This window comes from Hippopotamus amphibius, chromosome 6 (genome assembly GCF_030028045.1).
Source record: "Hippopotamus amphibius kiboko isolate mHipAmp2 chromosome 6, mHipAmp2.hap2, whole genome shotgun sequence".
Lineage (NCBI taxonomy): Eukaryota > Metazoa > Chordata > Mammalia > Artiodactyla > Hippopotamidae > Hippopotamus > Hippopotamus amphibius.
The window spans coordinates 14,843,012-14,859,339 of NC_080191.1; the positions used below are offsets into that span (position 1 = coordinate 14,843,012).

The window sequence follows — 16,328 nt, forward strand, 5'->3', positions numbered from 1 at the left end:
AGCTTTGTTTTTGTGAATTTCAGTGAAAATAAAACAGATATTTGAGAATTTTTAATGTAATTTGTCTTTCTTTTCTCTGTAATCATTATAGAGATAAGGGCAGAGTATTCATAAAGGAAAGGGCATCTTTATTTTGAAATCAATAACAATGTTAATAAGTTCATCGGTGATCTCTGTATGGCCAAAGACATATCTTCATTCATAGGTAAAATTAAAATGCTACATTTATTTTGAATTCATAACAAACAATCATGATGTCATTTTGGTTAGAAAGGTAGTTAATTTCCACCATTGAAATTTAGACATTTTCCTATCATTCGCACATCATGAACTTCTTTTATGGTAGCAAGAGTTCAATACTACGTCAGAGTGAATTCTACTTATACAAAATCATTTGGTTTTGGAGATTCAGTTTAGAATTTAAATGGACTCTACTCAAGAAACTTTTAATCTAAGTTTTAGTGTGCTTTTGAATTTGACAATATTTATACAAGATTATAATAAATGTTGAGAACTGAAGAAAATATTCTGAGATAATCTGTAAAGAACTGATTTTTATATTGCATATTAATTTACCAACAAAATCTAATATTTATTACTTAATATAGGATATCCTATATTATTTATTATTAAATAGAACATTTGTTAATTTGCCCATAAATGAAGATATTAAACTTAATTTTTCAAGCTACATGAAACTGTTTTCACATCATTGAATAAGATGCTGAAAAAGAATCATTTTCAAATCCATTCATTTAATCACTGACAAAATTCAACAGTAATATTCTAAAATTCAAAGGCAGTGAAAAATGGCGCACCAGTTAATGTTATGTTCTCAGATAGAATGACATGGATGAATTTCTTTTGTGTAAAATTAATACACATTATCACAAATCTACAGATATTATGTTATTATATTATGTATTATCAAAGTGAGAGTTTTAGAAATTTTTAGAAGTTATATAAGTGCATATCCATACTACATGCCTCTATTTGCTGATATATTTTTAAGCGGGAAAAAATTCAAATGTTTCAGTATTTGCTTTTGAATCTAATTTTAGAAGATTTAGGCTCAGAAAATTAGAAATATCAAAATTTCTAATTTGAATTTAAGGCAACACAATAGTCTCTGCTTAGGATCCCCTGGAAACTGCTATTAAAACATAATTCAGCTTGATAGACAGTCACACAGTTGCCTCACAGCTGTCTCAGGACATTTTTCTCTATGCTTTTTTTTACATCCTCCCTGAGAACTTTAGTTAATTTGATTAAGAGGGAACAAGTATACCTGCAGACACCAAGAAAGCCTTTTTCTATACTTCAGAATTTTTTTTTTCTGTTTGTTCTATGGGCAGGCTGTAGAGTTCTCTAGCCATTGAATTATTTAAGCTGCAATCCGTGAACTCACTTCTCTGCACTCATTAAAACAGAATGGCTTGTGTTGGTTACTATAAAAAAGATGCCATTGGTCCAAAGATGCTCAAAAATGAGAAGGTTATTTTATTTGCACAAGGTATGGAAAAAACTGGAGCTAAAAGTTTATGAACTTCATACTTCAGATTCTCATTTTGGGGGAAAAACTCTAAACTTCAAATAAAAATTTTAACTCAGTCTACCATACAGCTACAAATGCTATATGCATATATGGTTCCAATACAAATTTTCAGTCAAATACCACTGGTAATTTTCTGAAGGACTCACATGTTAATACTACACCTATTAGGTGGAAAATTATAAATCTATATCTTTATGTAAATATATCAGAAATATCTATAGGTATAATTATAAAAATATAAATATATGAAAATATATCAAAATATTATGCTATTTCTAAAATTGATTTTATTCTTTTTTTTAATTGAATAAACTAAGCCTTTTTTATTGCTTGGAAAAAATATAAGACTTCATTAAAAAAATGTTCAAGGAAGGACAATTATCCTTAGTGATAAATGATCAGAAGACCCCATATAAATTAACTGAAAAAAAACCCCACATATTTAATACTTAATTTTGAATTTAAGGCAAAAATATTCATATTTATACATTATAAGTATTATTTTCAATGTGAAAAAATTATATGTAGCATTCTAATTCATCTTGGATTTAGAGTTTTCTTTTTGATATCTGAAAGAATATAAAAATTCAAAGACTATAATGAGTCTGTGACTCTCAGTCATTCAAGTAACAATGGAGCTCTGAGCCCAAGGGTAATTTTAATCTCCTTAATCAGGGCAAAAATAAGCTAAGTCATATCAAAATAGTCTATCTGTTGAAAATCTGATAGTGAGGTAGGCATCAGTGAAAAATGATTATAAATTTCCACTTCTAGAGTAACAATAAAGTAGCTATATCATAGATTTTAAAAGCCATTATAAAAATACATATTTTTTCATTTAGGCATTTGAGTTTCTGATGCTATGACTGAAATATACCTTACCTGTCAACAAAAATGAGACAGTTTTTTGTGGTGATACATTTATTCTGTGAAAAAAATGACAAATGTTATGTAGAAAATCATGACAGTCTTTTTATACTTAAAATGATTATTTTTAACTAGGCTTTGTTTATTTTTTTAAAGGCTCCTTCTAAAATTTACCTCTTTGGTTTTTCTTATAACTGTTTTATTAATTCAAATTAGTAAAACATATTGTTTTACCGTCTGGTTCAAGAGAAATTTTCAAAATGAGGAAATCATTTTTATATTACAGTGATTTGAACTATTTTTAGCTTCTGATTAAGGAGAGTAAATTCTACCACACTTATAGCTTACTGACACAACCAGCATGCTTTCTGCCCAAAAAGGCATCATAGTACATTTTAATAAGTTATATGACTCTTAAAAGTTCATAATTCTCCAGCACCCCATGGGAAATAAAGAAAAAGAAAAGTAAAACTGATTGTGACTTTTGACAATTATTAGTTAGAAAAAGGAGGTAACAATTGCCAAAAAAATCACAAAAGTGAGCATGTTACCTGGCTATGACAAAGAGCACACAACTGACACCCAAGTAAGCCAGCAGAATATACATCCAGATATCAGGGGAGAGAGGATTCAGGAAGGAGAAGACGCCTGGGTTTGTACCATTGGGCTTGCGGTACAAAATACTTATTCCAAGTGTCATAAAGGGCTTGGAAAAGTCGATGACCTTCTCTCGAACGTAGGTAATAGCCAGTGGAGCAACTGCAAGGTCAGCTTTCTGTAGAGAGAAACATAAAAAAGAAAAGAAAATGTTCTAAGTCACAAGAAAGTACTAACCATATCAAACAAAACAAAGACTTTGCACCCAAGAACTGTCTCAGTAACAGTCACGTTAACATTTAAAGCATTCTTTACTCTGAAGTGAAGCATTTGATTTACTCTGCTACTCATTTCTATGAGTTTCTAGATTAACAAATTAGCAGTTATTGCACGTAGGTATAGAAAGAAAAATCTTTATAGGATGAAAAAAATATGAAGAAACTGTTGTACATTTAGTACCTGAATTATGCTACTAAACCTGCTCAGAATACTTTTAAACTAAACTTTAAAAACAATATCAATTATGATTTTATAAATACTTTGGTCAAATTGTAAATAATAATAACTACCTCAAATTATTTAGCTGATAATCAAGAAATTTTTTTTTCTAGTTTTAAAATTATAGAGTACAGTTAAAACGTTTTAGTCTTTAAATAGTTAACACTGTGAAAATCCTCTTTTAATGTGATTGTGTTTATTGCTCCTGAGTTTGGTTTCTATCTCTCTAATTTGTTTTATATTATTTAATGAAAATCCTTGCAGCCTTGCCTAAATCACATTAGGAAATGAGTTTTTCAATTTTCATAAAGTTGCTAATTTTCCATGGTAGCTTAAATATGTTAAATTACTAAGGCTTTTCACTTACCATGTTATAACCATCTGTCAGAGATGAACTTAAGCTCTAACATATTGAGATAAATAATTATAACATTTTGAAATAACAAAGGCATCTATTCCAACCTACGATGGGAATCTATATTTCTGTATTTCTTTTATTTTTATAAACACAAGGAGCTTTCAGAGAATATATGGAAATGCTCATCTTAAAGAGCTACAGAAAGATGTACAACAGAGTGAAATTGGTCCTCTACTGTTTCCTTGTCTTAGGGATTGTTGGAAGACTTAAGGAAGAACTTTCCCTAAGACACTGTTTGTTGACAATATTATTCTGAGTATGCGTTTATGTGCATTTGTGTGTGTAGGGGGGTGATGGTGGGAGGTGCTTGAATAGGGTACCTCTGAGAGGAGCAATGGAGAGAGAGAGACATTTCCTAACAACCAGCATAGGAAAACAGAGCTTCAGGGTCCTAGGCAGAGTACAATCATATTTCAAACTCATAAGTCAAGAAATATCAATTTAACAATAATAAACTGTTCATGCTCCTTGAGCATTTGCTATGGAACAGGCATTGTACTAAGAAGGGTACCTGAATTGTTGCAGTTAGTTCTTACAGAATACTACTATTATTCTCACTTTCAGATAAGGTAAATGAAGTCACAGAAGTTAAAAACTTGTTCATTGTCACAGAGCTAATTAAGCATTGGAACCAAGGACATAAACCTAAACTTCTGGAATCCATACCTAGAACTAACCATGACATGCATCTCAGAAACCAGAAATGGAATCATGGAGACAGCATTCATTCATTCATGAAAAAGTCTATAGAGATGTAAAGGGAACTATATAGAAGCAAGGGCAGAAATTGATAGAGTATAGTCGCAGAATTCAGAGGGTCAGGTGCAGAGTTCAGGCAAACAGAGCATTTTCAACAAAGGAGACAGCACTTCCTTTAAGACAGAATAAAAGGAAGTAAAGGTGGTTTGAAAAAGTAAGCAAGCTTGTTAAGGAAGGAAAGTGATCATATAAGAAACAAGGATTCCAGGTTTAAAAAAAAAAAGGACAAAACAGAGTGGTGGTTTGCTCCTGTTTTGATGGTTAAATCAGCATAGTTTATCATGTGCCACTTAATTTTGCAACCCCACCGCCTCCTAGGCACATGGAAAGCAAAATTTTACCACATATAAAACATGTGAGTATGCTTTAAACTGGTAAAATACTTTTAAATTCATGATACATATCAACAAAAATTAGGAAACAATTCAAGTAACATATATTAAAGCAAAACTACTACATTATTCCAAAAATGTTGTTCTATAGGCATATATTAATAGGATTGACTAGACATACATCAAATTTCAAATTTTACTTAGCATTCCCTAAAAAAGTTATATTCCAATTATTAAAGGGAAAAAACAAAAAAATCATATAGTATGCTTTCAATTATAAAATTAGTCATTTGGAACAAAAGATATAAACAGACACTTTTAACCGTTTAATTTAAAAAATGTACAGACTTGTGCATGTATATAAAGGAATATTATTCAGCAACATAAAGAAATGTGCTATCAAGCCATAAAAAGACATAGAAGAACCCTAAATGCAAATTGCTAAGTGAACAATACCAGTCTGAGAAGACTACATACTTTATAATTCTATATATATGGCATTCTGGAAAAGGCAAAACTATAAAGACAGTAAAAAGATCAGTGGTTGCCCAGGGTTCAGGGGAGGGGGAGAGTGATGAATAGGTAGAGCACAGAACATTGTTAGGGCAGTGAAGATGTCTTGTATGACACTGTAATGATGGATACATGATACTAGGCATTTAGCAAAATCAATAAAACTGGAAAACACAAAGAATGAACCCTAATGAAAACTATGCACTTTAACTAATAATAATGTATCAATAAAGGATCATCAATTATAACAAATGTACTACATTAATGGAGTCTGTTAATAATAAGATAAATTGTAGGAAAAGGGGATAGGATAGAAGAAGGTATATGAAAATTCTACTTTCTGCACAATTTTATTATAAACCTAAAACTGCTCTTAAAAAGTCTATTAATTATTTTTAAATAAGAGCAGGTTGTTTTAACCACACTCTCATTAGCAGAATTCAATGTGTTATGTGTTGATTGATTAATTAATTAGAACTAGGTTGTTAACTATTAACAATAAAACACACAAAATTTATTGACCATCAATTGTAAAAAATAAGCAGTATCTAATTGCACACCAAATACATTTTTAAAATTCATTTACAAAATGAGACCTCAGGACTATCTTGCAGCAATAAAGATGAATATTTATTTATCCATTATAGCATTATCTGTGAATAAGATCTAACTTCATTACAAATCCATTAATACAATAATTTTGGAATCTAATCAAGATGCTATTATGAGAGATATGGTATTTTCCCATCGAATGTCATGGTATTAAAGATGGAGCATTAGGAGAAAAGACCTTGATAGTAAAATAGAATAACCCTAGAACTTTTTAATCTCCATAGATAGAGGTTAATATATTTAATGAAAATAAATTTAGTAACTGATTTTTTATTTTAAAGAATAAAGTATTCCTGCATTAGAAAGAGCCAATAGTCAAAACTGATTTTAAAAAGCAATTTCATCAAAAGAAAAATAAATAAGTAAATTGTTATGTGTCACATGAATGGTACAAAGTAAAGGGAGAGCTGACTTCTACCATCAGATTGGCTCAGAGAAGACCCTTCCAAACAATTATATTTCCATTACAGCTTGAGGAAAGAGTCTGAGATAACAAAGGTCTGAATTGGGAGGGTGATAGTAGCACAAAAAAGGAGTATCTCAGCAGTAGCATCAAATGAGCCCATTGTGGGCCAAGACTGTGTTGCATTCTTTGCCCATAATACTTCCATTAATTCTTGCAAGAGCTAAACCAAACTTGTAGTGCGATTCCCTTTTTCAACAGATGAAAAAACAAGAATTGTGAGAGTTTGAGGAAAGTATGATCCCAAAGATGACTTAACCATATTCATTTCCCACCATTTTCTGTTCAATCATTCAAGTGCATCATAACCAATTCTTCTGTTACACTGTCTCTATATTCCTCTGCCCCAAATGATCTTCCCTTTTCTCCACTATACAAATTCTATGTCACATCTCTTGATTCTTTTCCTCCAATGTAGCCTGCCCTGAACATTCTGTACACATTAATTTCTAAGTAAATTTTTATGCATTTATAAACTTAACCATGTAATTTAACATGTAACAATACTTTATGTTGTATTATTTCTGAGTTTTTCACACATAAGTTATCTAATATGACATGAGAGATTTGAATGCACACATTGTTGCAATTGTATTATGAGACTATAAACACTTTGAAGCCTGCAGACATTCTCTTCAATCAAAGCACATTGCACTGAACTGAGAGAATGGTAAAGTATCCCTCCCTGGAAATTTCACAAAGATGCCTAGGCAGCATCTATCTTATTAATTTAATAAGTATTAATTTACTATTCTATCATTCTATGTGAAACTCTTCCAAACTGTCTTATTTAGCCCTATGATCATAATCCATCTCACTAACATCTCTAGGGTATTGGGCAAAATCTGACACCAAGGAATCGCTTAGTAAATGTTTGCTGAATAGAGTTTCAATTTAACTTACTAAAATGTTCAAAGAAAGTTAAAGGAAATCACTCAGAGAATTTTAAAATTAAACTTTTTTCTGATCTTGCTATAGAAATGAGATTTATTTGTACATTAATATAATTTCTAGTGAATTAACCATCTAGGGAGAACAGAATAATTCTTTTTATGGAGTTATATAGCTAATAGCAGTCCTTTGATTAAAGTCTCTTTAAAGATTAAAGAAGAACGGTAAAATTTATTGGTCTAATTCCCTAATACAAAAATTAGATAAGAAAGCATATCTTCATGCATGACACAATGACCCCAAATTTGATTATGCTGAGAAAATCTTCGTTATGAAGTCCCAAGAATCAAAGAACATAATAATGTTATATTATAATATGGGGTCTGGTCAGTGTAACATCTTATGCACCTTTCTTAAAGTTCTTGCAACTTAACAATGGAAAACCAGTTCTAAACATTGTTTTCTTTTCCATAATGCTGTGAAATGCTTAGTTAATGGGTAAAATAATTAAAGTAGCGAGTGCATATGAATAAATTGGAATGTTTTAACTGATTGAGTTAAGAAATTTAAGCCAGTTAATTATGCATATTAATTTTAAAGTCACTTATAAGTGATAGCACACCTTCCCAAATTCGTCACAATGTGCAACGGGGACAAATGTTTTGCCTCTGTGGGCACTTGCAGGGAAACAGAGGTCACCTTCTGTATGCACAGCATACCCCTCCAGCACTACCCTCCCAGTCACACTACCTGGATTTTTGCAGTGACCTCTTAATTGATCCCCTGCCTTCATTTTTGCCCAATTAGTGTCTATTCTTCATCCAAAGACCAGAACCGTCTTTTTAAAGCACATGCCAGGTTATCCCTTCTTGCTCAGAGTCTTCTACTGACTTCCAGCACACATAGAATAAAATCTAACATCAGCCTACACCGCACTGCAAAAAGTGGCCCTGGCTGCCTCATCAATGTCAGTTCCAGTCACCTTCTGGTCTTAGTTGAATTACTCTTGTTCCAACAACTCTGGTTCCCTTGCTAATCTTCAACCTGTGCACACATTCCTGTTCTCAAGGTCTTTCTGCTTGCTATTCCTCCTGCCTGGGAAGCGTGTCCCTCACACTTAAACACAGCTTATACTCTTTCTTCATTCATGTGTCTGTTCTGATGTCAGTCACTCAAGGGGATCTTGCCTGACCACTCAGTCTATCACCTTATCTGCTAATCAGATTTTCATTTTCTTCATGAAACTTATCATGACCTGAAATTATGTAACATATTGTTGGCCTGCTTCCAATAGAATAGAAGTCCCTTTGGATTAAGGAGTTTCTCTATTTTGTCCAGTTCTATATTTCCAGTGCCTGATACAGTGTCGGGCACATAGTAGTCATTAAATAAACATTTTTAAATGAATAAGCAAATGGATAAAACTATAACTATTGCTAATTGATATAACTAAAGAAGTTTAGTGAAATTATGTCACTTATTTTTGGCCTTCCTCCAATAGAATAGAAGTCCCTCTCTTCTGTAATGGCCTAAGTAGGAATGATAGTCTATTACTTTCTACAATTCCTATGATTACATTTAAACATACATTAAAAACAACACAAGGAAAAAATTCCTACAATATTACTCATTATTATATATTCATCAAGCAAGTATTTGAGAAGTGAGAGACGTTGAATTGCTTCTTTGGCACAAATTTATATGCAAGTTTCAAAGTAGAAAACTACAAACAAGTCAACATGATATTTAAAATCTCAGGTTATTTCCTGAGCCTATAAAACATTCAAACAATTCATTGTTACTGATTTAAGCTATTATTTCACCTATATATTTTCAGCTAAACCTGTTTTCATTTCCCAGCTTAAATGCTCTGGGAACACAACCAGTGGACCAAGAAACAACTATTAACACTAGAATGGATGTCTATGAACTACAAGGAACCCTCTTAATGGAACTGTGAACTTATAATTCTGCTCTAGTAAACCATTCTCCAGTCGACAATGGACTAAGCACATTGGATTTCCAGGATCTATTTTAAAATAACAGGTAAATTATAACAGTTGTAAATATTCAATGCTATTAAGCTTTCCAATTATGATCAGTTTATGTTAAAACTGGGCATTACTTAGTTAAGAGCAAACTTAGAATTAACTTATTTAGCATTAATTTATTTATCACAATAACAAACATTCCTTCACAAAGGATTATCAAAATCCAGCTATGCACAAGGCCTGGGCAAAGTTAAGGATACAAAGGTGTTTATACCAGTCTCCTTTCTCAGGTGACAGCAGCATAGGGAAGATTAACATGGAAACAAAAAACTGCAACGTTCTAATAAGTCCCTCAGCTAAAATATGTATAAGGTACAGTTGTGCTACAATTTTACTGGCTTGCACAACTGTTACTTTAATGGGTTAATACAAAAAGATATTCCTTATCAGAATTTACATTAATCCTGCAAAACCTGGAGTTGAAATGGGACCAATGCATAAACACTCCATAGGTAGCAGTATTAAAGAAAGTGGGATGAACTCAAGAAGGAAAAGTGAGAGGCATTATTACCCATCTTAAAGCTCCTGATTACTTATTCTTCATCACTGGATTAACAACAACAACAGTAACTATGCTGAGGAGGTTAAAAATTAAAGTGATCATTAGAGTGATTCATTCTTCAACATGAGAGAGAATAAAAAGAGCTGAATAGTGGATAGCACTTGTACACCACATAAATAAACCAAAAGGTGCCCCTAGCTCAACCTCTTCTATTCCTTTTTCAGTTAAAATACAAATAAACATTAGATACTCTTCCTATATAGCCTCATTATCTTACTTAAATGCATTTGTTAGACTCTTAAGTAGTATAGAGAATAAATGATCTCTGTATAAGAGATCTGCATAAACAAGATCTTCTGTATATCTTCAGATATACAGAACAGGGATAACATTTTGCTACATAGAATATATCTCTCCCAGAACTTGCTTTACAAAGATACACATCATATGCTGAATTACTAAGCAAACTTATCTGAATGGGTCAAAGCTAAACTATAAATTTACTTAATTCTCTACATTCAAAAGTCTGTATTATATGCTTATACTTAGAACAAATACAAAGTACATATTAGTATTTGCTAAACAGATAAATCACTAAAATAACATATACAGTAAGAATGAACTTTGGGCAAAAATATTTACATATATCTAAACAGCCAGCCTGTGTTGCACGTGGATATGTTTACATTTAATTTTTTAGTGAAAAATATTTTGTAACATGTTTTCTCTGGTTTCCATGACTAATGAAATTCTTCATACTATTTAATATTTTTGTAAAGCTTTTAACTGTTTATTCAATACTTAAAATATTTGAAGTATGAGGGAACTTAGAATCCTGACATCTATCTGAAATCATTCATTCACTCATTTATTCAAGAATTTATTATCGAACAACTCACTAATTTTATCCAACAAATATTTATTCTTGAGTGACTGCTTTGTAATAGGAGCTGTTCTAGATGCTGACAGTACTGCAAAGACAGACAAGGTGAAGAAGACAGACACGGTGCAGGAAGCAGTTAGAGGCTATAATGTCAGGACATGAAGAGTGCTACAAAGGAAGATAAAGCAGGGTAAGAGGATCAGAGTATAACTAGGGAGAAAAGGAGCACACTATTTTCACTAAGATGAACAGAGGAAACCTCTCCAAGGTCTTGACATTTGAGTCCAGACTTCAGTCAAGTCAGGGATAAAGCCGTGTGAGGTGCTGATCAGAGTTTCCCCAGCAGAGGCACTTAAAAGTTACAAAGGCTCTGGGGTAGAAACAAGCTGGGTATGGGGGAGGAGCAGCAAACATGTCTCCAACCCTCCCCCACTCCTCCCACTTATCATGCTGTTGGTCCTCTCCAGAAAATCCTGTGGAAATATAGAAACATCACATGACAAAACACTCCAACACTAAACAAAAGGTGTCGGATTTAGAAGAGAAAATTTGTCTCATTACACCTCTCATTTCACTCTTCTATGTTTTTTCCACTAAAAGGAAATGATACCACTTAGGTTTATTACCTTATCTTTACCCTCTAAATGTGATCTCTATAAATTCTTTATTCAAATTCAACTGCAACAAAGCTATTTAATTGTGCCTTAGAATTTTTTAAAATACCATAATACCTATTAAACATTTAAGAAAAACATCATGTTTGTGGTAACTCAGCCTTATAAAAATAATAATAGAAAAATAGATTAATTACACTGTCCACAGTATTTCTGAACATATGACATGACCTTATTCCTATATCACCCAGTGATCACCTGCCCCTATAGAAATTCCCCATTGATTAATAAAAACAGCTTTATGGTTTTCTGCAAATATCGCTGAGGAACAGCAATTTCCTCCCAGAATAGTTGATTTTTCTAATAATTCAGGTGTAATAACTGAGCTGAGACCACTTCCCCATGTTTGTTAATAAAAATTAAGGCCATTCCCATATTTGTTTATTAGACTTTATCCCCATATATTTAAGGATGCTTGAATAACTCACAATTAAGTTTGAACATAAAGGTCAAACAAGAAAATTCCTACAAAACATCAAACAAAAACCTCTCCAATACTAACTTCTATAGTTGCAATAGTGTTTGATAGTAGAAAATTGGATGTGATATTAAAAAAAGGTCTGTAAAAAAGGTTAGAATTTTCAATCTATAATTTTATCCAAACTGCCCCCACTTTGGTCCTTCTTTCTGCCTTCCTTCCTAACTCTTTCTCTTCTTTCTTTCTTCTTCCCTAAAACCAGAAAGAATTATTTTTTGTGTGCTGTTTAAAACCCTTTGTAATAGAATTAAATGTCTAACTTCAAATGTAGAAGGATTTAAGGTGGAAATTGTAAGCAAAAACATTGGTATTGAATGAAAGTGGACCATCTATTATTCCAGCCTGATTAGGCCTTAAATCTATCCATTGTACTAGAATTTCACATCTCAAATTTTTAAGAAAAAGTTCTAAGTTCAGAAACAGGCTGACATACAAAGGTGTTCTCTCAAGATCACCTGTAATCCGGGAATGCAAGTAGCTTCTATGCCAAAAAAAGGGAATGTTATTAGATTAGGGTATAACAAGAAAGAATGCATCATTAAGCAGCATTTTGTGAAGTTTCCAATGAAATGGCATGGACACTGGCAATGCCGGTGAATACAGAAACAGACAATATTAAACATGAATTCAACAAAATAAAAGCACAGTAAAGGTGAAACCTATAGATTACATGCTTCTTTTTGTTTTTTGTTTGTTTGTGTTTGTTTTTTATTTATTTTTTAGATTACATGCTTCTTGAGACATGCCAACGAATCACAACTTAAAGAGCATTTTTAGATCTCAATTTAAACAAGTAAATTGTAATAAATGAGTAAATAAATACTATAAGACAACCTGAAAGATGTAAATAAGTACTGATGGTTGGGTACTTGGTGTCATTAAGGAATCATATTTATTCTATGTGATGAGAGTGTAGCCATTTAAAATTTTTAGTTCCTCTCTTTTAGTGATAAATACTGAAATATATGTATCATACATGACATGATATGAAGTCTAGGATTTGCTTCAAAATAATGCAGGTGGCAAGCAAGTTTGTGGGAACAGAGATGAAATGTAATTGGCCATGAGTTTCTAATGCGTGAAGCTTGGTGATGGGTATATGAAACTTCACACTTTTCCATCTGCACATGCTTGCAAAGTTCTACAACGTAATGTTTAAAAATCAACCATGGAAATAAATTGAGCAAATGTTAAAAATAGTTGCTCCTAGTTAGCAGAATTATGGTTGTTGATTATATTATTTCTCAGTTTTATAATTTTTATATGCTGAAAATATATTTTTATTCCAGTAAGAAAGAACAATACATGTCATTTAAACATATATGTTTTCTACCTTGAAAACCTTCACTAATCAAATGAAACATGACTATGAGCAATAAGCTAAATCCAGATAATTTTTGTGGTCATTTTATTTAAGAATGTAAAGATTGAAATACATATAAAGAATTTTATTTGACATAAACTTATATATTAACTTCAGTACAAATACAGCCCTTTTTTGATAATAAACTATTTTTAAAATATGAAATGAGTAAATAGTTAAAGGACTGTTTACCTTGAATTTCTGAAAACATATTTTGTATTTTGAGGGTAATGAAAAATAAGCTGCCCTTTTGTAAGTATTTTAACATGAACAACTCAGATGGAGCCTCTGATATCAAATATTAAATAACATGCTAAAGATAGTGCTATTGTGTTTCAAAGCTACAGATTCTTATCTTTTTTATATGTCTATATAGTTTTTCCAGGATTAAGAGGGAACAATAATCAATTTGATTATCTTTCTGTATTTCTGTAAACAAAAACTTGGAACAAAGACTAAATTACAAAAATATTAAATATCCATGACTTCGAAAGGTAATTGCTCTTCCTTCACTGGTTTAAAAGTTCACATAAATATATCTCATAGTAGAGTAAAATAAGCTTCTATTTTCTCATGTGTGAAACAATATGACAGGATCTATCAATCAGTATTTACTGGTAGACTAGGCAGAGAGGGGATGAAAGATATTTAAACAGGATCCCTCCCAGAGCTTCTGTAAGATTCCTTGGAGCAAGAAATATCCAGAGGAATGATAAAAACATAATGAATTGTATGAGCGAAGGATCAGTGCAGTTGTTAGGGGAAGATTCACAGAATACTTTGAGACAAACTATGAGCGAGAAAGACCAATATAGCAGTTAATAGGCATAGACTTTGGATTCATTAGTGACCCAAACTTTCCAATCAGCAGCCAAAATTTGTTTCCATGGTTCTCTTTTTCCAAGAGGCAAAAGCATCAGCCACAGAGAGGGGTATATTTAATCTACCAGAATCTAGCTTTCCAAAGAGCAGACTAAAACCCAGGGCATTGGCAACAGCGAGAGTCATAACTAGAGTTACAAGAATGGCCTTAACTTCTGCCCACTAATTAGAAAGATGACGTCCAGTTCGGGTTCTGTATGTTTAGCACTGATACTAGAGAGCCACAGGAGCCCAGTGGACAGCATTATGTTTAAACTTGTCAGTGAACCAAGTCTAGGCATTTAGAAGAACCTCTATGAATCTAGGGCCCTGGTTCATCAGCAGCTGTTTTACGCTGTGAAGTGGAGGATAAAATTTCCCCAAAGGGACAGTAACCTCATTTCATGTAAAGCCAAGATGTCACCGCTGCCTGGCTGGCTGAGTTCTAGAATATACTATTTCCATTTAATTAGTGAATTTTTTACAGTCTTTCCATATTCTTAGTTATTAAAGTCTAAATTGGCCTACCTCAAAATAGGACTATCAGGCCATGGAGTTACAGGGTTTCTCTGGATCAGGCATTCAGTTTCTACAATGGTCTAGCTGTAAACTAACAGCAGATTTTTAAAAGGGTATAGATGGTGACCGTGTCAACACTAGAATGTGATGAGTCCGGAAATCTGAGGGAAAACTTTAGGTACAGGAAACCAAGAGGCAAAAGCATCAGCCACAGAGACTTATAGTTCAAAGGGGACACTAGGATCATGGGTTGAAAGGTACTAGGACTTCTCTACATGTAACTTTTTATGATTAGGAAGATTCCCTCTGGGCCCTAAGAAATGACATATTATAAATAAACTCCTTTTTTTATATACAGATGTAGAAGCAGCACATAGAGTACGTTGAATTGGCCCAAAGGGCCCTTAACACAAGGTCATGTTAGATTCCTTTCTCCACTGTAGATCCTGACTAAAACTGATTAGCAGAATGTGGATGACTCCTGACACTGATGACACTGGGTAGGATGGTGCCTTGGTCACCTGTATCCAACAAAGCCAACAAGTTTTCTTACCTGACCAAAGTTCTCCAATACACATGGACAGGTATTTTTGGTTTTTAGTCCCTCTCGGAAACAGGAAGACTTTGACCCAGTGTCTACGAATTCTTGTCCTTGAATAAGCTGGGATTGGGACAGAGATGGTGAGAGGGATCCGGGAGGGTGGCGGCAGAGAGCAGCTCCGCACCAGTAGGCAAGAACCATTTACTTTCCGTTTTGAGCAGCATGGTGGTTGTTTGCTAGTCACTCAAAGTTCCCATGTTTTTGGCCAGTCTAGTGCTGTGTATTAGATGCCAAGATCCTTAGTCTGAAGTTATTTATTATTGTGACCCCTTAGTTAAGCTGCTACAGCCACATTGCCTTTCAGCTGTAACCATGGGGATTTCTGCATTATTTTCATGATAATATACCTTTTTCTACCTGACCAATTCACCATTTGGACTGTATACCTTACTACTTCCTGCTGCTTAGGCTCTAAACATTCATTAATGAGACAGAGTCCCTTAGCCTTTCCTCTTGCCCACCGTTTGCATAAGAGCATTAGCTCCTAGATCCCAGGAACTGGTCCCATATCATCAAACCCAGCTCATGGAGCCCTTGGCCTTGATTTTCTAGAAACCCATGTCTTTGTCTATATCCCATTCTCACCGCCTATTTGCAGAAATTCTTATAGTCTGAATACTTAAATTTCTTTGTCAGTTACATGCATTGGAAATCAGTCTGTGGCTTGTCATTTAATGTTTTTTTCTATCTGTATTGTTCACAGTGCGGTAAATTTATTTTTTTAACCTATTCTATCTCTCACTCAGAGTACATTTTTGATCTAGTGATAAATATTTTACCAAAATTCCAGCAAATCCTCAGCTATTATCTTTCCAAATATTGCTTCTTTGCAACTTTCCATTGTCTTCTTCTGGAACTCCTACTAGATATATGATGGAGCTTTTCACCTTA

At 32.9% G+C, this 16,328-nt stretch overlaps 1 protein-coding gene across 3 annotated transcripts in view; it reads right to left on the minus strand.

Annotated features, from left to right (window-relative positions):
• The window catches only part of GRIK2 (glutamate ionotropic receptor kainate type subunit 2), a 618,311-nt gene that overhangs the window by 148,049 nt on the left and 453,934 nt on the right, over positions 1 to 16,328 (minus strand). For 2 of the 3 annotated variants that reach the window (XM_057738750.1, XM_057738751.1), the window contains exon 11: positions 2,974 to 3,197. The exons of the other annotated variant lie outside the window; for it this stretch is intronic. In XM_057738750.1, the coding sequence (XP_057594733.1) occupies positions 2,974 to 3,197 (224 nt within the window). The remainder of the gene's footprint in view (positions 1 to 2,973; positions 3,198 to 16,328) is intronic. 3 annotated transcript variants of the gene reach the window in all.